This window comes from Chanos chanos, chromosome 8, assembly GCF_902362185.1.
Source record: "Chanos chanos chromosome 8, fChaCha1.1, whole genome shotgun sequence".
Classification (NCBI taxonomy): Eukaryota; Metazoa; Chordata; class Actinopteri; order Gonorynchiformes; family Chanidae; genus Chanos; species Chanos chanos.
In genome coordinates this window covers 36,103,359-36,130,800 of record NC_044502.1, presented here as the reverse complement: position 1 = coordinate 36,130,800, position 27,442 = coordinate 36,103,359, and the positions used below count along the sequence as shown (strand labels likewise).

At 41.7% G+C, this 27,442-nt stretch overlaps 2 protein-coding genes across 3 annotated transcripts in view; both read left to right on the top strand.

Annotated features, from left to right (window-relative positions):
* The window catches only part of ascc3 (activating signal cointegrator 1 complex subunit 3), a 93,208-nt gene extending 82,641 nt beyond the window's left edge, over positions 1–10,567 (top strand). The window contains exons 37-42 of the mRNA XM_030781783.1: positions 3,335–3,559; positions 7,102–7,253; positions 8,047–8,197; positions 9,413–9,619; positions 9,747–9,922; positions 10,164–10,567. Coding sequence (XP_030637643.1) covers positions 3,335–3,559; positions 7,102–7,253; positions 8,047–8,197; positions 9,413–9,619; positions 9,747–9,922; positions 10,164–10,311 — 1,059 coding nt within the window. The 3' untranslated portion in view covers positions 10,312–10,567. The remainder of the gene's footprint in view (positions 1–3,334; positions 3,560–7,101; positions 7,254–8,046; positions 8,198–9,412; positions 9,620–9,746; positions 9,923–10,163) is intronic.
* Positions 10,568–14,907: 4,340 nt separating this feature from the next.
* sim1a (SIM bHLH transcription factor 1a) lies at positions 14,908–27,180 on the top strand. Of its 2 annotated transcripts, none has more exons than XM_030782685.1 (11): positions 14,908–15,082; positions 19,248–19,330; positions 20,110–20,199; positions 20,373–20,481; positions 20,567–20,652; positions 21,385–21,584; positions 21,840–21,946; positions 22,644–22,791; positions 25,692–25,857; positions 25,996–26,398; positions 26,495–27,180. In XM_030782685.1, exons 1-11 carry the CDS (start codon positions 14,908–14,910, stop codon positions 27,178–27,180), a joined length of 2,253 nt encoding a protein of 750 aa, XP_030638545.1. The 2 variants fall into 2 exon arrangements, with proteins under 2 accessions (XP_030638545.1, XP_030638546.1); XM_030782686.1 differs by having other exon boundaries at positions 25,996–26,402; positions 26,499–27,180.
* The last annotated feature ends 262 nt before the right edge of the window (positions 27,181–27,442 follow it).

The window sequence follows — 27,442 nt, the reverse complement described above, 5'->3', positions numbered from 1 at the left end:
TCCAGAGAAACCCCCACTCACATCGCAGGTCGGCCGAAAAGCTGTCAGAGAGAGGAACAGCGCTGAAACTTTGCCTTCGCCCACCGTTTAATCCCTGTCTGAGAGACCTCGTGTATTTATTAACCCTCCACGGCAAAATCGCACTGCCTCAATAATAATAATAATAACAACAACAGCAACAACAATAATAATAATAATCGTCATGGTCATAGTCGTCATCATCATTGTAATTCTCATTATGATGATGTTAATTGTCGTCATCTCTTGGCAGCTTTGGGTTGCGGTTTGAGTTAAAGACTAATTATAATTCACCTGAATCACACTTTGTACCAGCTGACATATCTAAGACAGTGTTAAGTTTTAAAGTGACTTAATGAGGAAACGGTCAAGTGGCCTTTCGACTGGGCGTTAGCAGATCCGACGTTTATATTATGTGTGTGCACACCTCTGCACATGCACTTAATACTCATAAATGGAAAACTGTCTTTGTTCATTTTCATTTTGATTAACTACAGAACCTTCATTTCTGCCATAGGTGGTTGTATTTAAAATGGTGGAAAGTTTTGTTGGGGTTTTTTTTGTTCTGTCTTTTAAATGAGCTTTGTTTCTGAGTTCATGCGTATGCTTGAGCTCTTTCTCTCTCTCGTGTGTCTTGATTTCTCGTGTCTTGATTTATTTTCTGTACCTGTAAAGCTGTCCAAGCCACTGCAGCCGTACAGTGTACTGGGCTATAAATACACACTCTGTAATCAGAGGTTGCAGTCTCAAATCTGTTACAATCCTAGAATATATTTTTATGAATATGATGGTGTTGTTTTGGTTTAAAGACGTGCTCTGGTCCATTTTAGCCTATTGCCTTATGATTGCTGTTATTCCTTATGGCACGTATTAATACCTTTTTTTTGTTGTTGTTTGTATTTATCTTTATTTTTATGAGTATATGTCTTTGTGGTTTTCCGTTTGCTTCCTTGTGTACAGAACTGAGAAATTAAGATGACAGTTTTTGATGATGAGTGATGAAGCAAGACCTGTAAATGATGAGTTGATGAAAGTGTTGTCAGGATTATGGTCATAAATTCATTTGTGATCCATAGCAGGCTTCAGTTCCAGTGTGTAATCCATAGCAGGCTCCAGTTCCAGTGTGAATGAGCCATGTAGAAATCACTGTCTAAAACTCTTGTATTTGTATTTATATATTTGTGTATATATATAAATATATATTTGTGTGTGTGTGTGTGTGTGAGATATATATATATATATAGATATATATATATATATATATATGTGTGTATGTATGTATTTGTATTTGTGTATTATGGAATACAGTATTTCACATGAAGCCATTTTTTCACAAACATTGATAGTTTGTGTATTAGGGCCTCAGACCTGTTCTCAGAAGGATGTCAGATACTGTTCAGGTTTGCCACTCTGCCTATGTCTGTGTTATACACCATGACTGGTCTGTGACAGGGTACAGAAAGCCTCATTCCCTCTCTGTCAGGGCCCTGACCTGGGCAGGAAGGGAGACACCACCCCTCAGTGGGAAAGCCGTCACACCTACACCTCTGAGCTGTGTCTGTGAATAATCCAAGTCTACCCCAAAGCAGCTGCCAATAGTTTACCACGTGAACAGAGGGTGTGCGTGTGTGTGTGTGTGCGTGTGTGCGCGTGCGCGTGCGTGTGTGTGCGTGCATGTGTGTGTGTTAGAGAGCAGAGAGAGCACATGTTTCACTGAATGATGAGGCTCTAAACTAGCATGTGGTGAAGTGCAGTGAGATGTATGGTAAGGTCACATTGTCCCATTATAATGAAACTACTTAGTTAGTGCCTACCAATCAATCACTTAACACGACTGTTTCTTTGACTCTCACACAGGGAGACTAACAAAAGCATGAAATGAGGCAGACCCTCCCTCTAGCCTTTACTCCACCCTAACCAGTTGCTGAATGCCCTCAAATCACTTCCCTTGTCACTAACAGAAAGGAGCCACAGCTCCTCAGTGTCCCGTAATTACTGTGGTGTGCCTGGTAATGAGGCACCCAGTCGATTTCTCTTTATAACCCATTCTCTCTCTCTCTGTTACACACACACACGCACGCACATTCACACTCTTACACTAACCCTCTCTCTCTCTCCCTCTCTCTCTCTCTCCCTCTCTCTCTCAACATTTGCTCTCTATCTGTTTCTACCTCTGCACACCCCAGGTACATTTAGTGAATTCTTGTCAGACTGTCAGTGAAAATGCATCCTCGTTAATGAGATGGAGAGATGAGCAGGTTCTTCAGGGTCTGTATCTGTGAGAGAGAGAGCAGCTCACATTAGCAGCATTTCTGTCCTGTCTGTCAAGGGAACGGAAACAAGCCAGAGGAATCAAATGCACGCCCTGACTTTACCCACTCAACCCTCCACAGAGCTGTGATCTCTCTCTCTCACTCTCTCTCTCTCACTCTCTCTCTTTCACTCTCTCCTTGTGTAAATGTCACTCAGGGATGGGGGAAATGAGGGGAGCTTTGTATTATGGCCCACGTTTATAGATCAACTTGCACACTTTATCTTCTGTACATCTGTATGCAGACACAGCATCCCAGACGGATAAATCATCTACTGATGTTTTCTCGTTCTGCATTTTCTGCCATTTGCCATTTTCCTCCCCCCCATCCCCCCCCCCACCCCCCTTGTTATTTTTTGAAACGCAGCATTTTTGCGGTGATGGATTGAGGTGAAGAGACTGAGAGGAAAAGGAGAGAGGTGTAACTAATTTGTCTTCTTATTCCTGTTGCTCCTGTGCCTCTGCATTGAGAAACTTCTAATTGAATGACATTGGAGCAGTAGCCACCTGCCTGCATGCATGGTGTGCAGTGGCACTGTTTGATCTTTTGACATGAGAGCATTTTTCCCCGAAGCCTCTCCATACCGAACGAAATAATCAAATGGATCTGAGGTGACATAAGGTTATGTAGGATAAAAACTCCAACCAAGGAACAGGCCTATGGCGAATGAAATTAGTCACGTTCCTTTCAGAATCGATATTTTTGTATGGTTCTGTCCAGGAGAAGTACGTTATTTTTGGACAAAATCAGCACAAACCGTTTTTGGAATCTGAGATATTTTATCATTTAAGCAGGTGGGGAGGATCTGCCTTTGACATTAGGTATAAAACCGGTGAGAGACTGGTATTGTAAAAGCAGAGGCTTTTGTTCCGAAGGACACTGATGCAGATGTTTAAACAGACACTTAAACAAAAGGTTCTTTGCCCAAAGGAGTGGACATCACAGTTGACCTGTGCTCTCTCTCTCTCTCTCTCCCTCTCTCTCTCTCTCTCTCATTGCGTCAGGATGCGGAGGAGTATGCGGAACTGCCGGTCAGACACAATGAGGACCAGCTGAACAGTGAGCTGGCTCAGCGACTCCCCCTGCAGGTGAACCCTCACTCCTACGACAGTGCCCACACTAAAACCCACCTGCTACTCCAGGCCCACTTCAGCCGCGCACAACTGCCCTGCAGTGACTATGGCACCGACACCAAAACTGTCCTGGACAACGCTATCCGAATCTGCCAGGTCAGTCTGTGCGTGTGCGTGTGCGTGTGTGTGTGCGCGTGTGTGAGAGAGAGAGTGTGTGTGTGTGTGTGCGTGTGAATGTCTGTCTTTGTGTGCCTCTGTGAATTTGTCACTGTGCTATGACAGGCATGCGTCCGGTTTCTGGTTTCCATTTTTAAAGTGTGTATGCGTGTTCTGCTGGCATGTACAGCATTGCACGGAGTCAATCCAGATCCTATACATTGAACTGCAACCTTACCTTTCACTGCCATCAAAGCAATTTGCTTGCTTGCATCCATCATAAAATCGATTTGTGGCCCGGAGACCTCAGAACTGAGCACATTTCCATGTGTCATTGAAAATCTTTCGGATGTTACATACGGAAAAAACTCCCCCCCCCATCACCCCCTTCCCACAAAAGTGAAATCTTGCCTAAGCCCCAGATTAGCAGGGGATTCTTTGTTTTCCTGCTGTTTCACATCTGTGTGAGCTAGAATCAGCAGGATAGTACCTCATATAGCCCTTTCTATCTTGCCAAGTCTGAACTGAAGACAAGAACTGATCTTTCAGCCAAGAAACATCTTCAAGGGCTCTGTAGCACAGCACATCACAACTCATACGTAATTCATGTATGCACATTCATGAACCCATAATTAAAACTGCATTTCGCATTTAGTAATTATCGATTTCTCCATACACTCTGGCCAGTCCCGCGTTGTTCCCTAACAGTTTTTTTTCTGTCTGTGACATGGCATTGTTGGGAGGTGTGAGTCCTTAGACCTATAAATACAGTCCAAAGCCCAGACACTTACAGTGGCTCAGAGCCAAAACACAGTTAAACCAGCTCTTCTCCTATAGATCAAATATACACACCCACTCTGAAACGACAGCACAACTCATTCACCCTTCCCAAAGTGATGTATCCATACGTGTAGAATTGAATATATGGCTCTGTGTATGGGAACATTCGAAACGACTTGTAGGAACATTTTATTTGCGTTTGTTGACTCAATAAATTAGCGGACCATACGTACTTTTTTGGTATAGAGGAATGGATTGATTATATCAGTTGGTAATGTAAGAGCCCCTGATATAAAAATGCATTATAATGGAGTCACCCCTCAGCCAAGAAAAAAAATGGTTGTTGTCACAGTCGTTCTAGAGAAACGACAAAAAGCACAGGAAACATATGAGATGGAAACATTCAGACAAACAGTGGATAGTCTCATCTGAGCATTATTTTTAAAGCGGTCTCTCCCTACCGTGTATGCAAAAAAAAAAAAAAAAAGAGAGAGCTCTAAACACATACTAAGACGCTCTAACCCTTGTGGTTTGGACCGATGGTGCGCTGAGAGCTCCTGCAGACACTGGTGCACCACACATCCTGAGAGACGGCGTTACTCACTGGGACGCCCTTCTGAGGACCATGGCAGAGGTGTGGAGATGATTTACTGCCGCTGCTCCTCGCCCACACTGTGTTTAAAAAAAAAAAAAAAAAAAAAAAAGCAGAACACAGAGGTTAAGCCATAACAACCAAGTCTCCCATTACTGACACAACTCTGCCTGCACTAAAATACAGAGTGTTGATTGTTCATGCCTGATAGCAAGTCCCTGGATCTGTTGACTATTGTCAGAGCCCAAGAATGTTTTTTTTTTATCGTGTGTATGTGTGTGCGTGTGCATTTGCATGTGTGCGTGTGAGTGTCTGTGTGGGGTTTTTTTTTTTTTTTGAGAAAAAGAGAGGGAGAGAGAGAGAGAGAGAGAACGCTCACCCAGGCAGGCTGGGGGATTGGCTCATGTCTTTGGAATCTGAGAGCCATTGGCCATGCCTGTAGATGAGCTGGTGGAGCATGTGTGTGTGTGTGTGTGTCTGCTAGTGATTGTCCATGCTTGTCCGTGTGGTTACTTGCCTTGGTTCCTGCTGTGCCAGGTTGGAGCTGCACTGCCAGCGGCATACCTCTTTTCCCAGCATGCCTCCCTGCTAGCCTTTCCTACCCCACAGCTGAGCTAACTGTGGAGCAGTGGCCAAGGATTAAGTCACAGAGACACTGAAGTCTAGCAGCCAGTTACATTTCAACAAATTGCTTGATTTGTTCCTCGAAGACAGTTCTAGAATAGATATATTGCTGTGCTCTGGCTGTAGTCTTCCTGCTCTCAGGCTTGTACTTTTTGACATGTTTCTTTCCCTCTTTCTTTTTTTCTTCCTTTTTGTCTTTCTTTCTCACATTCTTTCTATATTTATTTATTTAGTTAGTGAGTTAGTTAACCTACATTTTCCTCAGTATCCTAGCTTCTTTACCTGTTACTCTCTTTTTTTTGAAAATGGAAAGAAGCGATGGTACATAAAAAAAAAATCTGTAATAATGCATATGTTTTCATTTGCAAGTAAGCGCGATGAGCTTTCAGGATTAAATGACTTCTACGCTGTAGTGTTTGATAACTCTCCATCCATATTACATACAGATTGTGATATGGTGAAGTACTCTTCACCGTCGCATCTGGGAATGAACACATACACAGAAGAGTCAAGATGCATCCCTCCCGTGAATGTTTGAGATTTTACCTCGCTAGGAAAAAAAAAAAAAAAAGAAATCACACAAACATTTCGAGACATACTTATTCAGACTGTGACACGCGCGCGCAAACACATCAACTCGGATTTATGGAATTCACAGAAGTGGTTGGATAAGTAATTGCTAATATTGCAGCGATAATGAGATGCCTTATGTTTGTCCTGGTGTGTGAGTAGGATTTTCCCAAGTCCTTTTCCTCTTTGACTAGTGTAAAGGGGCAAGTTAAATGAGATGCTCGTATGGTTATGCCCACACGGAAGGAAGCCACGCCCCCCCCCCCCCACACACACACACACACACACACACACTCACACCCTCCCTTCCTCTTTCTCTCTCTCTTTCTCTCTCTCTCACTCAGCCCAGACTCAGGGGCTTTAGTGACATCAGCCTATTGCTGTCATCAATTTGCCGCAGCTACTGTGAAATGTTAATCACAACTTTAATTTGTACTGCATTAGCATTTTGATTAACTTGCTGGGCTTGCTGGTGCACTCAAGGTGCTTTTTAGTCATAGTTACAGAGAGGAAATGACTTTTTGATTAATCAAGTTAATTATTACAGGAAGGTCAGTGGTAAAGAGAATTACTATAGAATGGAAAGTAAAGGACGGGTTAGAGTTTAAAGGTATAGTCCACCTCAGTAATCAGATCTGTGTGCTCTTTAAAGCCTGTTTCCAGTTTGTTTATAGGCCTGAAGGAAAAGCTCATTCAGAATTTAAGTTCTCTTCATTTAAAAAATAAACATGAATGCAGTTAAATCTGAACATATAGCATCATCTTAAAGCCAATAAAACTGTAAGGATTAGCATGGGCATTATTGTCCTCTGCAGTTAACATTCCAAACTGTACTGGATAGCCGTCCATGGCTTGATAACTGTGGTTGTATATGTAAATATACATGGTTTTACATATATATATATATATATATATATATATGCATCTGTGTGTGTGTGGGTTCTGGTTCTCTGACATGTGTCTTTCTTTGGCCCAGGCTATGTTGGATGTGGTGGCCAATGAGGGCTGGCTGGTGTCTGCTCTCAGTGTCTGTAACCTAGTCCAGATGATCATTCAGGCACGGTGGCTTCATGACTCCTCCCTACTCACTCTGCCACATGTAGAACAACAGGACCTCTACCTGTTCAGGTACAAACATCTCCCTCACACACACACACACACACATACTCCTGACACCATCATTCAAACGTTCTGCAGTCCTGTCATTTTTACCCAGCTTTTTCCTATACCAGTAACTGTTTGGTACAAATATAGCAATGGCCAGCGGTAATAGCTGTACATTATCCCATCGTATGAATCATGCCCCTTTTTTATAGTGAGGTCTGTCCCTTTAAATTGCTGTCTGCTGCCTTCCTCCTCCTGTTTCTCCGGGCTGGAGCAGGGCCAGTTAAAGGCTGGCATATATTTACCTGGTCCTGTCACTGCTGGAGCAGAGCGTTCTCTTCCTGTCAGCGGTGTCACAGGGAGCACTGGCTCTCACCTGTGTGCTCTGATTACCACACTATGACACGGATTAGCCGCTAATCCCACCACCATCTCTTATCAAACTCCGCAAACATGATTAGCATCACTTATCAGCGCTGACTTTTCTCTGACCAGCCTCCAACTCCGGCCCCACTGGCGTCCTCTTACAGCAACACCAAGAACATTCTCACACACGGACTTAGACAGAGGATAGAGCAGACATTGGTGCTGAATTTTCTCCTGCGCATAATGTGTCTCTCTGTGTCTGTGCCCCGCCGTGAAGTGTAAATTGGTGAAAAAAACAATAAAAATGGTAAGAGACAGATGAGGAAAGGCGAAGGCTCCCGCCGTGCTGAGACAGCAGGAAACTGAGGCAGGCGGTGCTGTAGCAGCCCTTTGGTTTGATTGGTCAATAGTGTCTTGCATGAACAGCAGTGGACCCTGCTTTTGATTATAGGAGGTGGAGTTCCAGAGGTGGAAGGGGTGGAGCAAGAGGGTATCATGGACCAATCGAAGGGCTACCTGAACTCATCGCCGCTTGTGATGGAAAGGAAGAAACTTTTGCCACGATGGTTAGAGATGAGTTTCAGCCAAATCAGATCTCCCAGGTAACACACCAAAACACACCTACAGAGACCTAAAGTCAAATCAGACAATTTGAAAACACTGTTGGACAGTGGTTCAGCATGGAAGAGAGCACATTACTCTTCTAATCCATGGTCAGATGCGTACCTCTTTATGAGACACATTCTTTTTCAGTATTAACGGTTGGATGAACTCCAAGTTTGTAAAAATCTTTAAAAAAAATAAAAAAATAATAATAATAAAAATAAAAAATCCAACACTTCCTCTCCCTGGCGCTTGGTTTGACATACTCTGTCAACACCTAATAAACACACATCAGACACAATGCTTGCTGAAATGCATACACACACATATTCTCACACACACAGGCACATACACACACCAAGAAGTGATTTGCTGAAAGCAACAGACTGTCACGGTGGTCTTAGGTACCACCAGGATCCCCAATTACTTCCCAAATGAGAGGGTTTAGAGCTCCAATCTAAGTGCTAATTGCAGCGGTAATGAGAACGTCCGGGCACAGCAGCTAGCCCAGCGCCCACACCCCATCAGTATTCCGGCCGCCCCCCTCTCTCCCACCCCCGCTACCCCACCAGCCATGGCCCTGCTAATTAAATAACGACATGCACCATCGCGTCCTCATCTGATTCACTAAGGAAGAGTAATCCTCACATAAATAGCTTTGGCAGGGTGAGTCTGTGTGGCTTTTTTTTTTTTTTTTCCTACCCCCTTTCTTCTTCGTATCTTTAATACTGACGGCAGCAAAGCAACCAAACACTCCCTCTCCATTCTCCATTATTCTCTCATAAACACATATACTCACACAAAACAAAATCTGTCTCTTAATCTCACTCTCTTGGTTTTTTCTCAGTAATTCAATAAGCCTCCATTCTTTCCATCAACAGAGAGCAGAAGTGAAAGTATTGTGATAACCTCATTAATTGTTCATCACGAATTATTACATTTAATGCACAAATAACTATTACACTTCACTGCGCAATGCACTGCAGAATGTATCTTGTACATTTTATGTTGTTGTTGTTGTTTTTTTTTTCCTTTTGCACATGGTTTTCGGTCTTTAATCTTTTAATATTGTTGAACTAATCTGTGCAGATTCTCACAGTCAGCATTAACACTCTTTGGTTTGCTTCAGGACTATAACATTTGCAAAAATCGTTCTCATTGTCTTTTCTCTCCCTCTCTGTATCCCTCTCTCTCTCCCTCTCCCTCTCTCTCAGGCATGGAGCTTTCTGAGTCATCTGCCAGTAATAGAGGTATCTCTGAGTGTAAAAGGCTGGTGGGAGGAGTGTGAGGAACAAACTGAGCGTTGTTTGCCAACCAGTGTCTCCAATATCAGAGACGAGAGCAGTTGGCTGTCTGTGCACGCTGACCAGGAGTACGTCCTCCAGGTGTCACTACACCGCATCAACATAGGCCAGCAGAGAGTAAGTCCTCGCCCACACGCTGCCAATTTGTTGCCTGCTTAGTTCCGATTGGTTAATTACACCGTCGAGTCTGCAGATGATTGGTTGATTGGTTAATTGATTGAATTATTGAATGTGATTTTTACAGAGGAAGCAGGACAGCAGAGCCCAAGCTCCACGTTTCCCCAAGCCAAAGGACGAGGGCTGGTTTTTGGTTATGGGAGAGGTAGAGAAGAGGGAGTTGTTGGCTGTCAAACGTGTGGGATATGTACGCAACCGCAGTGTGGTTTCCGTGGCCTTCTACACCCCAGAGAAGACAGGGAGGTTAGAGTTTTTTCACTTCATTACACACACTCAGACATCTCCCCTCATTACACAGACAATGCCTCATTCATCATCAACAAACTGTTCAGAGGTATGCTCTGGGTGATTTCAGAAGATCTATTTCAATTCTGTCCATAAATTCTTAAATGAATTTTCAGTTATTAACCCAGAAAACAAAATTGCACCAAAACTGCTAGAGCTGTATTTCCTAACAATCTCTTGTCATTTCCTCGTTTTTCAGGTGTATCTATACACTTTACCTGATGAGTGACAGTTATCTGGGCCTGGACCAGCAGTATGACATTCACTTGAATGTAACACCTGCCAGCATTGCCTCTCAAGTCAACACAGAGGTGTCTGACACCATGGACAAAATGTCCATCCAGTGACATTTTATCCCAGCCAATCAGAGACGGACCATCATCCATGGATCTGTGGACTACCCGAAATGACTATCAATCACCAGATGAACATTTCCCACCTCTAGCCTCAAACGGGCGCACCGTTGTGGACAGGACAAGCAACCAAAGTGGCCTTATTGTAGGCTACGACCTTTACTGACAAAAGAGTCTTCGAAACCCATAAATGCCAGTGCAAAGGGATAGCCCTTTCTCTGACAGTTTTGTTTGGACAGAGCTTAAAACATGTCCATTCACTTAAATCACTGAATATCTCAATATATCAATCATCAAGATACAGAAATATTCTTTTGTGATCAAATAGGAATTAGCTCCTCTATGGTTTGATTAAAAAACAAACAAACAAACAAAAAAAAAAAACAAGAAACAGTTGCTTGATTTGAAGTGGGGAAACATGTTTGCATTTGAGATTGACAGCAGCGCCTTTAGGTCGCTGGAGAGCAGACATGGCATCGCTGTATGGAGCAGAGAGGCTATAGCAGAGGGGTTTATTTGAGCTAAAGGTCTGGAATTCTGTGCAGGTGTGTGAAACATGCTCTTCAGTGAGGGACTACACTCCACGCTGCCAAATTGTCACATCTGTTTTGTGAAATGCACACCCCCAAAATCCCCTTTCTCTCCCCCCTTTGCGCTAACTCTCTCTCTCCGCTCACCCAGAATAACACACACTGCCATAGATCTGCTATGGAAAACTCCTGGAAGCAAGAGGCCCCAAGCATCGCATTCTAATTTCCAAAGGTTGGAACAAGACATGGACAAAATTGTTCACTTAAATGTCTTTTTAAAAAAAAAAGTAAAGAAATTCATGAATTTGAATTCAGTTCTCTAATTTTGTGCTTTTTTTTTGTTCAGTGAATCTATCTGCCGGTTTATTTTTCTTTCTCTGCTCCTTCATTTGGCAATGATAGTTGATAGCTGTGAAATCCCTTTGATGATTGCCTGTTTGAAAAAAGAGCTTTATTTGTGTTGTACAAAAATAAAGAGATATAAAGGGACTGAGAAATTCTGCTATTTTGTGGGGGTTGGGGGGGGGGGCATTTCTTCAGCATCATGGAAGCAGTCACACCAAGCCTTCACCTGTTTTATAAGTGCAAAATAGCACCTGCGGTAGTTGTACAGGGACTAAACGTTTGCTAAATTATTTTGCCTCTTCTCTGCGATTGAAAAAAAAAGATAATCATTATCATTTTTAATCTGCTAAAACTAGTACGTGTTTATAAGTACCAATCATAATAACGTTTTTTATGTGCTTATCCCACGCTTTCATTTTTTACTCTTTGTATTTATGAAGTTGGCTAATTTACGATACTAGCAAAAATAGTTAGCCTATATCTGTTTCCTTGATACCAATCGGTTTCCCCCATGTTTGCAGTTGTTCAAAATGGAAGCACAAGGCGTCTTTCTTCAGTAATCACTTCTGACGAAAAATTGTTCAAAAACGTGAACTATTGTTTCTTCTCAATACCTGAACTTTTGCGCAGTGGGCAAAGCTATTCTCTTACAGAAAATTGACACATTTAAACTGCATTTCCTTTTAGTAAATTAATTACGTAAAGAAACTCTTGTTTTATTGTCAGTTGACATTGATAGAAGTAAAATTATTTAGATTAATTCAGCTGAAATGTTTGCCAACTATGCCCACCGCATAACTTAATTCACAACCTGTCACACAACAGTGACGCCAGTACTTCCATCGTCTCCCTCACACCCCGAGGCCAAACCATGTGCGTGAGAACAAGATTTTGTTCTCCCCGCAAATGGAAAGAAGTATTGGGCGAGGGAGAATGTAGGCGGCATTATAATGTCGTTCCACCCAAAAGAAAATGATTTCTAGTTTTAAACGTTTTCACGTCATTGCGGTCTGTAAGGATGTGCAAAGTGATTATCTGCCTCTATAGGTCCGGTTTGCGGCGTATGCATTTGCTGAAGAGCTTGAATTAATTTAAATCATGGTGAAGACTTCGTAACTGACGGATGACTCGCGTTCTGAAGTTGTAGTGGGCAAATTCTTAAGTTCATCTAAGCATTTCAACCAGTTGCCCCAAATAAGAATAATGGATCAGTCTGCATCATTTTTTTTTCCATTCAGTGCACTTATAAATCTGTTTTATAAATCTATTCTCATAATCTATCCTAATATCAAATCCCCCTCTGTGCACTGGCCTGTGTTCACATTGTACTCAGTTTGGGTTCGACAAAATCGTGCAAGTCCAAGAAAAGCCGATTTTTATTTATACCTTAGGGAAAGCCTAACTGAAAACTGGAATGTCAATCAATGTGTTTGCAATATTTATTGGTTTGCTTTTGCATCGGATGTTGTGATTTTATTGTGGTGATATTTTGAGTCCCTCCTGAAGACTTCATATTTTGGAGTATTTTCAATTGTTCTCTTTTCCACAGGCGCCGTTTAATTAGCAGCAAATTCGGGGTTTAGGAAAAGGTTAACTCGGCGTCAACCATTCCGTGCAAAGACCGCATCCTCTCTGATTTTCTTTCGCTCGTTCGCTGCAGGTGATTTCCTATTAAAAGGGCGTCCGTATCTAAAGCATCAGAAAGACAAACCCTCTCTGACAGCATGGAGTGAGTGACGGGCTGAGGAAACACTACAATTTATTCACGTAATCACTGTATGTATGCTCTTCCCCCGGACACAGAATGTGTTCATACCATGAACAGAATACACAAATTGACCTCTAGGTTCTTTCTTTTTAAGAGTATGCAGAATCCTTGGAGGGCACATCTAAAATACTCTTGTCCGAAACGAACTACCCGAAAAAAAAAAAACATTTTTCTTATAAGATCCACTCCGTGTAGCACAATATAAAACCATACAGTGTTAATCTAAATGATCTCTTAATGACGGAACTGAGGTGATATAACCCATAACCCATTTAAATACTAACATTTTAAATACATTTTGCTATTTTATTATAGGCTTATATGATTGTTTTATTATATAGGTGACATGGACAACTAAACAGCATGTTTAATATTGTAAAGTCTGTTGACTGTACTGGACAAATATCTACATTCGTGCTCCAGAAAGATTATCAGTCCACGCGCTCCATTGCAATATACAGTAGCCTAAATATCGTGGCAGCCTATATTCAATTGTTCATATATAGTTTATAATATATAGTATATAATATATCTCCTATTGCATTTTAAGTGTTTGTAATACACTCTTCAGTAGTAGTATGAATGTGAAGCGTTGTTTCGGTTGTTTATAGTGCCATTAAAAGAGAATGAGGAAGGAAGTTTTGCTTTTTTTGAGAAAAAAAATGATACAGTTCTCAAAAGATCTGCCATGATCTGTAAATGCAACATAACGACTTGCAGGAGGCAATTTATTTACAACTTTTTTTAAACAACATTTTCGTGATTTAAGCAATTCGTACACATCTTGCGTAGTTGCATGAACTGCTCCAGGTTGGTTTTCATCAAGGTCAGAGGTTAGCATTTCTAACAAATCCCGGTTTCAGTTCAAGCACCGATACGTTTATATTAAGAATGCCCAATAGGGAAATCGACTTCAGTGCTTACTGCCCAATAAGAGCAAGGGTGGCTGGGAAAATAACTGGGGGTGGGTCGTTCCTGTGCTCGACAAGAGAAAAGATAGAGAGCTGGAGTTTGGATCAGTGGCTGTAGGGAAACGAACTCTTCTGTTTTCGCATCTCTCCGTCAGATTTGTGGATACGATAGTGACATTTTGTGATTTTTTTTTTCTGTGGAATTCGGTATTAGACTAAGAGGAAAACACATGCTGGATATTTGCCCACTGTGGAATGGTGCACCCACGGACCGTGAGATACCGAAAGTTTGATCTAGTATTTTAGGTGAGGACACACTGCATTTATGACTAAAAGGATTTCAAGATCGTTTCACTTTAAGTGTGTGTCAATATGTATCCGTGAGATATTATAGTCAACATTGCATGTGCCACCAAAAGCCCAGCGTCCTCAGGTTGATTACTATCTGATGACTGAATCAAAAGCACTAGTAATTTTTTAATGAATTTTACGTTAAAATCAAAGCTTTTCTGATATTTAAGTTATAGAGGCTCTGTCCTAAAGTGGCACACAATTAAACGTAGTCTCTGATCATCATTTTAATATTTGTTGTTTTAAGGGACCTGTTTTACTCACTAACGATGAGAGACACCCGGCCGCTGTATCCTGATAAAGAAGAGTCGAATCCAAAAGGATTTCATGCTGCATAATTTTGGACTCCTGCTGGATAAAGCATACTCGTTTTTACTTTCTACTCAATATGACGCTGTCACAACGACTGCTTTTTAATTTAAGTAATTTTGGACTGATTAGAAGTTTGCTGGAAATAGTTGGAGAACGTGTTCCGGAGCTTGGCGCATTTGCTTGATGTGTAAATAGGTTTCAACTTTTGACATACTGACAATTTAAGCCCATATTAAGGACGTGAAATATAATTTTCACATGGTGATAAAATGAGCTAAATCTATAAGCCTGTATGTGTGCAAATCACTCTTGGTGGCGGGAAGATTAATCTAGACTGTGGAGGTGGGCCAGAAGCCTTTCATCAATAACGACAATGAAAGAGAAGTCCAAAAATGCTGCCCGGACACGACGGGAAAAGGAGAACAGTGAATTCTATGAGCTGGCGAAACTGTTGCCCTTACCCTCTGCAATTACATCTCAACTCGACAAAGCGTCCATCATTCGACTCACAACCAGCTACTTGAAAATGAGAATTGTTTTTCCAGAAGGTAAGAGTGTGTGTGTGTGTGTGTGTTGGTGTGTGTGTGCGCGCGTGCGCCGGTGTGTGCGCGTGCGTTTGTTTTTGTGTGTAAACGTGCGCCTGCATTATTATTATTATTATTATTATTATTATTATTATTATTATTATTATTATTATTATCTGCCCTATTTAACCATTATTTTGTTGCGACAGCTGCCGCTGTTGTTTCTGTTCTTTTGAGGGGATATTTCTTCAATAATAATTTGTCCCGACATTTTTAACATCACGCAATGATTATCTCACACACCCAAAAATATCATTAGGAAATATGAGTCATTTCCCCTGTTTCTATTTTGCTGATTCTGTCTCAGTTATATCTGCACTCTCAAATACTTTTCAGAACATAACTCTTCAGAACGTGAGTTTTATAGAGGTTGGCTTCACTATGACAGTACCACTATAAATAATATTACTTTTTTTTTTTAAAGGATGTTATTTGTTGATGTAATGTGTACAATTAATCCTAAATTCTCTAATTTAACAGCGGATTAAACATGACTGTTATGGATTCAACACATTTACAGATGCAACTAAATAATAGCTTGGTGTTCTAAGAATCGCAGCAGTGTACACGTTGTGCAGTGTGTCTATTTATGTATGTATGTACTTGTAATCTTTTGTCATAGTCAGGCGACCATGATGCTTCTGAAAGGCGATTAGCCGTCATTTGCCACCTTCTCCTCGGTCTCAACGGGCTCCTTTTCTGCGTGACTGCAACCGAGCTTCACCAATTATCACTGCCCGCGTGGCTCACTGTCTGATCTCTTTGAGCATATGGAGGCCCTTGCAAGACTGTGGTGTCTTGCTAGAGGAGGAAAGGATTTCAAATCAGGCGCTTAGAATACAGAGACAAAGACAACAAAAAAGAAAAAGAGGGAGGATTTAAAAGGAAGAAAGGGATAAAAGTGCTCGGATGAGTTTCATTTGTAACCTTCACAAAAGCGCAAAGATGTCTCGTGCAGGCCAAATTTTTGAGACCTTAGATCTGTGCCAGAAGGAGATAGATGGCTGCATAGCGCTATTAATATCTTTTGGTGTTGTTTTGGGGTTAGATTTGCGGGTTTATGCTATAATTTATGCAATACGTTTGGATTTTGTATACTATAGTAACGTTGTGTTGACCCTTTCAAGACTCGTGCACACATTAATCCTATATTATAGGCCTATAATATTTTAGTCAGAGAAATTGAGGTTATCTTGTTTCGGAATGAAAATACACAACTTCGATTTCGGAGTGCATGAAGACAATCACGGTCAACATTTGAATAAACCGCAAGTGTAACAGTTAAGTACTGACAACCATGAATGTCGCATTTTTCCTCGCGGTTCAGACACATTAGGCCGCATGTTCAGTTCATCTATTTATGGAGACAATCCTCTTACTTTATTCAGGTGTCTTTGCCCCTCTCTTCACCTTCGATTTCTCTTCCTGAATGCACCGTCGCGTTAAGAGAACAAATAGTGTGATAAACGGTGAATGAAATAACTACTACAGCCCTCTTTTTATAGCACCAGGATAACTACGTGGAACAAGAGAGTAACATGTGCAGAATGACAACGATGTTTTGTGAACAGGTATCTCTGGAAATTTATAAAACTTTGCAGATTAGCCTTGATCAGCGTTTTGAAAGTGCTTTGAAAACAAAGGCGCTTCCAGCCTTATGCACTATGTTTGAACAGGCCTAATTCCTAGCAACAAAATACGGGGTTCATGTCTATGTTCGAGAGACGGTGTCAAGGATTGGAGAAGCAATTTAAAAAGATCATAAATTAATAATGCACAGCATATGCCTAATGTAATATTTATTAATACGAGTCAGATCATCAGATTCGCCGAAGCGGTTAACAAGTACAGACCACATCCAGTTCAATTCTAAAGAAAAAATGTTTGTAGTAATATTCAATTGGCAGGCCTAGTTCTGGACAGTAGCTTTTGGTGCATAGACTTTGAATAGTTCTGGGGTGCAGTCCGGCAGAGTGAGAGGAAATTTATGCCCGTGTCCTCCGTAGCCATTTGAAAGACACAGAATTGCACAGGTTGTCATGTGCTTTACTCATCAAATAATCTTTGCTAATATACTGACTGCACAAATACTAATCATTATATATTCTGTAACATAGCGAAGTCATGTAAACGTCTGATAATCGGAAGAGCGTGTTCTTAATAGCTGACAGTGAAATTTTATTTAAATATTGACGTGTTTTATGGTCTGTTACTTATGATCTACTGTAGGGTCACCTTTACTCCCCTTCACTGTCTATTCTGTTTCATATTAATGTATACACCATATCAGCGTCAGGCATTTTCGCAACTGTCATAAATACAGACACGATATTTTAAAAGTTGCCTGACAGAACACGTTTTTCTTTTTGTTGTTGTAGTTGGTGGTGGAGGTGGTGTTTTTGTCGTTGTTTTTTATTTAATGAAATTCATTTTTTCATTCGACGAAATCCAGGACTGCACCGCAGTATGGGTTTTATGAGCATGCATTTTTCATGATGACGGTATTTTCGTAAAAGGACTTGGCACAGTAGCCTGTACAAAATAAGGACCTCCTAACAGTGTCAGTGTTTTATATCACCGTTCTGGTAAATAAATAAAGGGGAGAATTCTGATGTATAGGCCTATAGGTTAGAAGAAATATGGAAAATAAACGGACTTAATATATCACCTTAAACCGTAAAGCTGGGGCCCAGATGCAATAGCATTTGCATGCATTCAACATGTAGCACAGTCCCTGAGCTGGATCACAATTAAGTTATTAGCGGAGTGGAAGGTGCTTGGAACTTTTCCAAAAGTAGCTAGCAGTGCTCCAAAATTGATGCAATTTTCTTGCCCTGCAAGCAATTCAAAGGTTCATTTTGGAGAGCTTGCATTGAACCACTCTTTTTTATCGGCAAAAACAACTCCTTTTGTTAGAGAGCTACTTCGTTCAGTGCAGACCTCTTCAGGCCGCAGGATATGTATAGATCGTATTCCTAATGTAATGCGTTCTCTCGCACAGCTAATTTTGTCATTATCTAAGCGCGCTGGGGTTCAGACGCTTAATTCCCCCGTGGTAGGTCAAGTGCAAAAACTCAAAGTTAAATTCACACTCACATACAATTTACCGCCCAACAGACCGTCACACCGATGGACACCCGTTTTCGCACCTACAGATACCGTTAATTAAAGCTATGGACGGCTGCAAAGAGACAGAGGTCAGAGTAACCAAGCGCTAACGTAGGCACATATATCCGGACAACAAAGGTTTTTAAAGCATCTATAAAGACAAATAAGGCGTACGGGATATATTACTGTTATTTAGGCCCATGAATGAAGTTAATAGATCAAAGTGCAGCATTTACTGATTTCACGATCTTTATTGTTTAATGTCTGTGTAGATCCAACGTATTTAGCCACATTCAAGGAAATTTGTAGATCTTGTCAGTTTGTCAGCTACCAGACTTCTCGTTTGTCATACATAGCCTAGTTCCAGCGCGGAACAATAACGAGAATTCGACAGCTACTGAATAAATTATGAGTTTTCCGAAGTGCGTGTAAGTTCAGTGTTGAAGAAGCAGAAGGCAGCATATTTGAATTGTGGTTAAGGGGTAATTTGATTGTTTCTGTTGTGTAAACGTGAAGTGCATATTTGGTTAATATTAAAATGGGAATCGTGGGCTTTACTGTGATCTTTACACGGCGCGTGTTTGTTTTCGTACGATTTGCATTTCAATTGGGATTGCGCTAGGGCTTACAGGGGACAGCAACTCTTATTTGCCTTATCGAGTTTTGTTGGTTCCTTCGGGTGTACGATATGCGGAGCGGATTTGGCCCATTTTTCCAAGAATGTTTACTATCTGTTTGCTGTGAAAATATTTTTCTTTTATAAAAAAAAAAAGAAAGAAAGAAAATGTTTTTGTACAGTCGGATTGCTCGGGTAAATCTTTATATAATAATAATAATAATGATAATAATAATAATAATGATAATAATAATAATAATAATAATAATATATTGCGCAGCCAATATGGTCCAAGGATTTGCTGTTAATTAGTCTTAAATGCCGTCATTGTTTTAGCTTTTTTTAAAAAAACGAGGATTTCATATTTTTAAACACCAAGTTGAATTTGTGTTAATTTTCTCACAGGTCTTGGGGAATCGTGGGGTCATGTGAGTCGAGCCAGCTCTCTGGATAATGTCGGGCGAGAACTGGGGTCGCATCTACTTCAGGTGGGTTTAGGGCTATTTTAGGGGTGTCTTAAATGTATGTGAACTCATGTAATACTACTACTACTAATACTACTAATTCGAGTTTCGTAGGGTCATCCGACAAATAAAGTAATTAAAAAGTAGCCTATGCGTTATTATTATTATTATTATTATTATTATTATTACTACTATTATTATTATTATTGTTATTATTGTTGTTGTTGTTGTTGTTAAATTCACCCGCTTGTTTTTAATATGAAGATGCTATATTTTTTTATTCGCTCTCAGACAAACATACCTTGTTTGTTGGTATCTCCAAATACATACATTCTTGCACTTATATGGTGATACTTCACCTATAAGTAGTTTGAATTCACGTTTTAAAGCCAAATCAATTCATAGTTCGCTCTCTAAAGGCTAAGTCAGTCAGTTGCGTATTGTGTTAAGTCCCTGCAAGAAAAAACGCAAACGGCAAATCGAAAAGGAATTGCAGTACTCATTGGGTCACCAAAGCTTTTGCTAAATTTATTCAGCCTGTAATTTGTATTTTAATTTTGAATGTGCCGTTCTCAGAAATACTTATGTATTACCAGTATTATTTTATGTCACAGATTGGAGACAAGAACATCAGACTTATTTCCTCGGTTAATTTTAAACACAAGCACAAATGCCAGTAATGTTTCATGAAGGAATACATGGCCTACATTTTGCATTTACCTTCGCCTTTGTGCAATTTTTATTCGTGATGTCTGTACATAAATAGGCGCTCCTATTCTCACCTATATTTATTTTCCCCGCAGACTCTGGACGGATTCATTTTCGTGGTTGCTCCGGATGGGAAAATTATGTACATTTCAGAAACTGCCTCAGTACATCTGGGTTTGTCACAGGTAAAGTGTTCAGGTCAAATGTAATGTGTTTTATTGACCTACACATGTCTGGACATTGTATATTCTCGTTACTGGTTAATTCGGCACAACGTGTTCGTTCGCATCAGCATCCCTTCATTATCACTGCACCGTGAACGGTGTGTGACTGATATGACAAAAGTTTATTTTAACAGGTAGAGCTGACGGGGAACAGCATTTACGAGTACATACACCCCGCGGATCACGATGAAATGACAGCCGTGCTTACAGCTCACCAACCCTACCATTCGCACTTTGTACAAGGTATGACGCGTTATTAGTGCACATGCAACAATGTGTTATTATGTTAGCACAGCGCTAGTTTTTGATGACTCTATCTCTGTTTAAGAATACGAAATGGAGCGATCCTTCTTCTTGAGAATGAAATGTGTTCTGGCGAAAAGGAACGCGGGGTTGACTTGCGGCGGATACAAGGTATGCAATGTGCAATTTGTAAACATATTTTTTATTTGTACATTCTTTTATCTCATTATATATTTTTGAAACAATAACAGAATCTATAATGCTTCACAGATCCTCTGGACAAGAATGTATATATGTGTATATAGATGTATATAGATATTTAGCTTTTGTGAAAGCCATTATCTGAAAATACTGTTTTTACACATACGTATATATGTACATATACGTACGTTCTGCTGTTAGCAGAACAAAGAAATGTGAAAAAAATTGTCTATAATGTATTAAATTTGAATTGCACCACACTGGTTCAGCAAATTATTGGCCTGGTAAATTTACATATGTTTTTGTCTTACGAATTAACATCCACACCTTTTCAGTAATACAGCTTCAGTAAGTCCCAATAGATTTCCACAGCAACTGGGTTGCAATTTAACAGTTTGAAAGGCTCTTGAATTTATTATGTAAAGCTGTGGCAAACAACAACAAAGATGTAGAATAGTAAGTGTGTGTGTGTGTGTGTGTGTGTGTGTGTGTGTGTGCGCGTGCATGCAATGTATGTGTGCGTGTGTGTGTGTGTGTGTGTGTGTGTGTGTGTATGTGTGTGTGTGCGTGTGTGTGTGCGTGTGTGTGTGCGTGTGTGTGTGCGTGTGTGTGTGTGTGTGTGTGTGTGTGTACGATGTGAGTTTCTGTGTGTGTGTGTGTGTGTGTTTACTCATGCACACTCGTATGCTTTTGGGCATATAGGTGATCCACTGTAGTGGCTACCTGAAGATCCGTCAGTACAGTTTGGACATGTCTCCATTTGATGGCTGTTATCAGAATGTCGGTTTGGTGGCAGTAGGTCACTCTCTACCACCCAGTGCTGTCACTGAGATCAAGCTCCATAGCAACATGTTTATGTTTAGAGCCAGCCTGGACATGAAGCTCATCTTTCTAGACTCCAGGTATACAGTCACTCCACATGTCACCCAGAAACCTTTACAATGTAATATGTAATGCTGTGCAGTTCGCACACAGTTCTTTATGTGTCTGTAGTGTAATACATCTGGACACAGTTGTCTGATTTTGTTGTTGTTGTTGTTGTTGTTGTTGCTTTGTTTTGTCTGCCTATTTATTTCATTTATTTGTTGCTCCATGTACACATATGCTTTATATTTATATTTCCCAAATAATTAGTTGTGTGTATTTGTGTTTGTCAGGGTAGCAGAGTTGACTGGCTATGAACCCCAGGATTTAATAGAGAAGACACTTTACCATCACGTCCACAGCTGTGACACCTTCCACCTCCGCTGTGCACACCACTTGTGTGAGTTAGGTTTGTTTTCCATTACTTAGTTATCTCCTCTAAGCCAGCTGCAGTGGAAGCAGAGAATTAGTTATAATGACAACAACATTAATGATGATTATTGTAATAAAGAGAACACAGAATGTTGAAGAGACATAGAAGTATCAGGGGTCTTACTGTTTCATTCCAGCAAATTGCTTTGACATTATACTGACTCATCATGAATTTAAATAGTTTTGTCATTTAAAAAAGAAAAAAAAACAAGAAACTATAAGAAAAAAGAAACAATTCTTAGAAATTCTCAATCATTATATGATTAAACTTAAAAAGTTTAGTACAAATTTGTCAAGCCTTGAATATAACCATTTCAGAGTTTCAATTTTATTGGTTGGTCTGAGAGCCATTTTACTATCGTGTAAACCCAACCCAGATGCAAAGGTCCAGTGTACGTGCTGGCATACAGCTGTGCTCACATTCTCTCTATGTCTGTAGGTTTCTGATATTGTTGAAATTTCAGTTGTTTTCCAATGATATGGCACAACAGAATAGTGAACATTTACTAGGACAAGACCATATCTAAATCTGTGACCACAGAACCTGAAACAGATCAAGCCAATCAGAATTTAACTGATCTTTTTCTCTTTCTCTTTCTCTTTCTCTTTCTCTTTCTCTTTCTCTTTCTCTTTCTCTCTCCCTCTCTTGCTACCTCTTTGTGCAGTGCTGGTAAAAGGACAAGTCACCACTAAGTATTACAGATTCCTGGCTAAGCAGGGAGGTTGGGTTTGGGTGCAGAGCTATGCTACCATTGTACACAACAGCCGATCCTCTAGACCTCACTGCATCGTCAGTGTCAACTATGTTCTGACGTGAGTACATGGCTAGCAAATGGTACACAAGAGCATATGCTTACACTCACATCCAGTGTCTCAATAGCATCCAAGCTTTCCTCATCACATTCTGGTAAATTATGAATTTTGTTGTGGGGCGTCTCGTCTCGTTGACTACACCCCACCCACCCCCACTACCCCCTCCCACCCCACCCCCTCTTTTTTTAGCCGGTCTACAGTGCTAATAAGGATAACCTCTGTGATGAGCCTATGAAGTCTTACTTCATTTTGCACAGAGCTACATGCAAGCGAAGAGCTGTCTGTGTCTTCACCGTGGCTGTTGTTTCCTCTTGATCTGGGATCATTTTTTTCTGGCCTTAGCAGTTTACATGAGACTCCTTTACAATACAATTAAGGGGAGGTTAATTAGAAAAATGTCAAGCGCTTCCTCATTTTTGTGGCTTTGAGTCGTTCACTTGAAACTGATGAGCTGTTTGCTGAGGAAGGTGCGGATGCAAAATTGACATTTTCTCAATCCATTTTCTGACCCATTGTTTATGATTGTTTTATTGCTAAGTTATTTTAGTGGTCATTCATTAAGACCAGGGAAATGGTTCTTGTTCTCTCTACAAAGCATAATGAACTAATTATGGATCCATATAGCTGAAATAAACCATTTTGAATTGCTAAGTGGATAGAGAATATCAGAGCTCTCCAGGTTTATGATATGCCGCTGTAATTTATTCTTTTGTTTCTGGTGAGATGCATCTGTTCATCCAGACATAAGAGAATGAATCTGCTGAAACTTGAGTACCAGTTATTTCCTTGGAGAATATTTTCAGACTCCCTGAGCTTCTTATTGCTATATCTATAGGAGAGAGATAGTCTCAGCTGTGTAAAAGTCAGTTCTATCACAATCAGTCAGTGAGAATTGTCTGTGTGTGTGTGTGTGTGTGTGTGTGTGTGTATGTGTGTGTGTGTGCATGTGTGTGTTTGTGTCTGTGAAAGCATGTGCATACATGTATGGAAATATACACCTGTGAATATTTGTATTCATTTTTATTTTGTCAAAGAGAATTTGCACAGATGATCAATGTGTACGTTTGAGTGTGTGTGAAGGGTGATTTCACAGTGCTAAGTGAATTTGGGTGAGTGTGACGTTTAAGTGAAGGTCATTTAAAGGTGAGCATTACAGTGAACTGAGGGGGAAAAAGTCACTTCATTGTAGGTGTGTGTTTAGTTTATATGCCCAGCTGTGTGTGTGCAGACTGTATGAATCCTATCGGTTCAGCAGGGAATTGAGTTGATTTATTTGTCATGCTTCAGGACTGATAAAGTGAACGTGTTATCAGACTGGACTTTCCAGTGGGTATGTGACAGAAGTATGAATGGACTTCTGTCAAAGGAGTCGTCCCTCATTTTGGATCTGAGAATACAGCTTTTCACCTAAACTCTTCTCTTTTCCTATATCTATCTCGCAGAACCGAACACTAACATCTGGTTTCAAAAGGCTTTGAGTTTTACTTTTCTGTTGCGAATGTGAATGAAACGGGTCTATAAAACCCTCAGTTAGACAGAAGAGACTGTATCTATTTGCCTGCTTGAGTGAAGCTGAAGCAGCTTGCCACGCTGTCTCACAGCCATAAAAGCAAACTGTTCATGAGCTTTAATTAATAGGCTATAAAAATGATAAGCTTTTATGACTCACAGCTTGGTGCAAGGAGTGCCTAGTGAATGAGCATTTTTCTGATGTTTTTTTTTTTCTAACTCTGGTATTGGTCATGTGATTTTGTTCTTGAGTAGCTGCTGTATAACAGGGCTAAGACATGGTAAGTGTGAACAATAATAAAGAGATGTGCCCAGTGTTTGACCCCTTTGAGTATCTGTTTTCACTCATAATTGCAAAGCCAATCTGTGTTCACAAGAGAAAAAGGTGAACGTGTCTGGCCCCTGTTATCATGGCTGTTATTGGAGTGTGTGCCCATTCACGCAGAGACCAGGGGTACAGGAGTTCAGGTGTGTGTGTCTGTGCTTGTGTTTGTGTTCTCTTTTGACACTGACAAAGCTTTTGCTTTACTCTCAGTAACTATTGACTTCTGGCTGTGGCCTCCGACCTTCCTTTTCATCCACCTATTTGACAAGAGAACATGACACATTCACACACAATATGTGTGGCAATGAGACTATTCATGCGTCTGTGTATATTTGCATTGGATAGCATGTGTGTGATTGTATTTGTGTTGGTGTTTTATGTCTGCCTGAATATCTGTCTGTCTGGGTTCTCATATGAACGCTCTTATTGTTTTACCATGTGCATTGAATGGTGTATGTTGCGTAAGCCAGGCTGGAAAATCTGTGGAGAAGATGACTGTGTGTGTGTGTGTGTGTGTGTGTGTGTATGTCTGTACATGTGTATTTACCCAGAGTGATCTCCAGCTACGGTTTCCTTTGTCTTAAAGTTGATTCATCATAGGGAACAAAATCTATACAGCACTTTACCCAGAAATCAATTCCCATTTCCAAGTTATGCCTCATATGGGATCTGCTTGTGAGGCTTGATTGAGCCAGACATAGCCCTTAATCTCAGTGTGTATTTGATCGGACTGCCTCCCCTCTGTCATGTGTTTGTAAAAGCCTTGTTCCAATCCTGCAGGAGAAACAATGCCTCCCAAATAGATCCTTCTCCACTCACTCATCCCCACAAATGAGCAACGGGGCTTTAATTACCAAACAGATGCTAGTGAGCATTCACACCGTAAGATGGGCAAAACTAAAATGCTCAGGTACACAAACCCCACCAAAGACACACCTAAATAAACACCCATCAAACCCATCGCAGCAGAGCCTATCTCGTGTAATGATAGAAGTGATTTAATCCGGATATATGTGACATATACTGTGGGTTTTTAGTGCTTGAGCTGCTGTGTGTTTCTCTGCAGGGATACGGAATATAAAGGTCTACAGCTGTCCTTAGACCAGGTGACGTCCAGCAAACCGTCCTTCTCCTATAACAGCACATCAAACCCGGTGATTGATAACCGTAGGGCGAGTAAGAGCAGGGTGTCACGGACCAAGGCCAAGACGAGGCTGTCTCCTTACTCTCAGGTCAGAGTGCCTACTATATAGACGCCATCTCCACTACTGCTAGAAAGTGATCTGAAGGAATGTGGAGCTGAAGTATGTGTACGCAACTGTCTGGGATTGCTGAATTGACACACTGTCCATATTTGTGTGTGTATACAGTACCCAGGCTTTCATACGGAGCGTTCTGAATCGGATCAGGACAGCCCGTGGGGCGGCAGTCCTCTTACCGACTCTGCTTCTCCTCAGCTGCTGGAGCAGGGGGAGGGTATGGACGCTTCCTGCGTTTACCGGCAGTTTCCAGAACCGCGCCCGCTCTGTTACAGCCTGCCTCTGTCCGACGAGCACCACACCCCGAGCGACGCTCACGGTCACACACACTCACAGTCCTGTGAGCAGGGCCGCTGCGAGGCGGGCCGCTATTTCCTGGGCACGCCCCAGCCTGGGCGAGAGGCGTGGTGGGGCGCTGCCAGATCGGTCCTGCCCCTGACCAAGTCATCCCCAGAAAACGGCGACGGGTATGAAGCAGTCATGCCCCACATCGCGTCAATACACAGCTTGCACGGTGAGTCTCCCTGCACCCGCCCTCTTTTGATTGACATGTTGAGTGATAAGTCTGTGGTCTCAGGCAGGTGTTAATGCTCCCGTCTTCCTCTCACAGTCAGGGGCCACTGGGACGAAGACAGTGTGGTTAGTTCGCCTGACGGGGGTTCGGCCAGCGATTCGGGCGACCGTTACCGCGGGGATCACTTCCGGGCCAGTCCTCAGGAGCCTAGTAAAATAGAAACCTTGATTCGGGCAACCCAGCAGATGATCAAAGAGGAAGAGAGTCGACTACAGCTGAGGAAAGGCCCCGCCGAGCCTTCCCTGGGCGCCGCCAACGGGCTGGCCAAAGGCCACGGCCCCTGCTTCAGCGCCGAGTTCCCCCAGGCCGCCCTGCCAGGAGTGGTATGTCGGGGTTCGACCCAGGCGATAAGCCCCGCCCCTAGCCCCGCCCCTCTCTCCCGGCTTAGCAGCCCTGGCTCGGAACGACTGGCCAAGGCCAAAGACTTCCTGCAGACGGAACTCTCTCCCCATCAGCACCAGCTCCCTCTCACGGGTTCATGCGCTGCCTCTCCCACGCCCGCACTCTATCCGTCTCATCCCCGCCAATACATAGACAAACACACGGCCTATTCACTCACAGGCTACGCCCTGGAGCACCTGTACGAGGCAGAGAGTTTCAGAGGCTACGCCCTGGGTTGTTCGGGCTCCTCTCACTATGACATGGCCTCTCACCTGCGCATGCAGGCCGAACAAACGCCAAGCCACAAAGGCACCTCCGTCATCATCACCAACGGCAGCTGACGCTCGGGAACACACACGTCTTGACTCAGCCCCCGCCCCTCCCTCCCCCCCTCCCTCCCCACCCCTCCCTCTTTCCCTCCCTGCCTCCCTCGCTCCCTCTCCCCTCCTCCACACTTGGGCCTAATCCAGGAAAAAACACTGTCTGCCTGCTTGTTTGTTTATTTTTCTTTTGTTTTGTTTTCATTGCTTATTACGTTCCCTCCTGCTTTCTGGGAAACGCGTTCTGCATCCCAATGTGTAGAGTACTTAGAATCATTTCAAA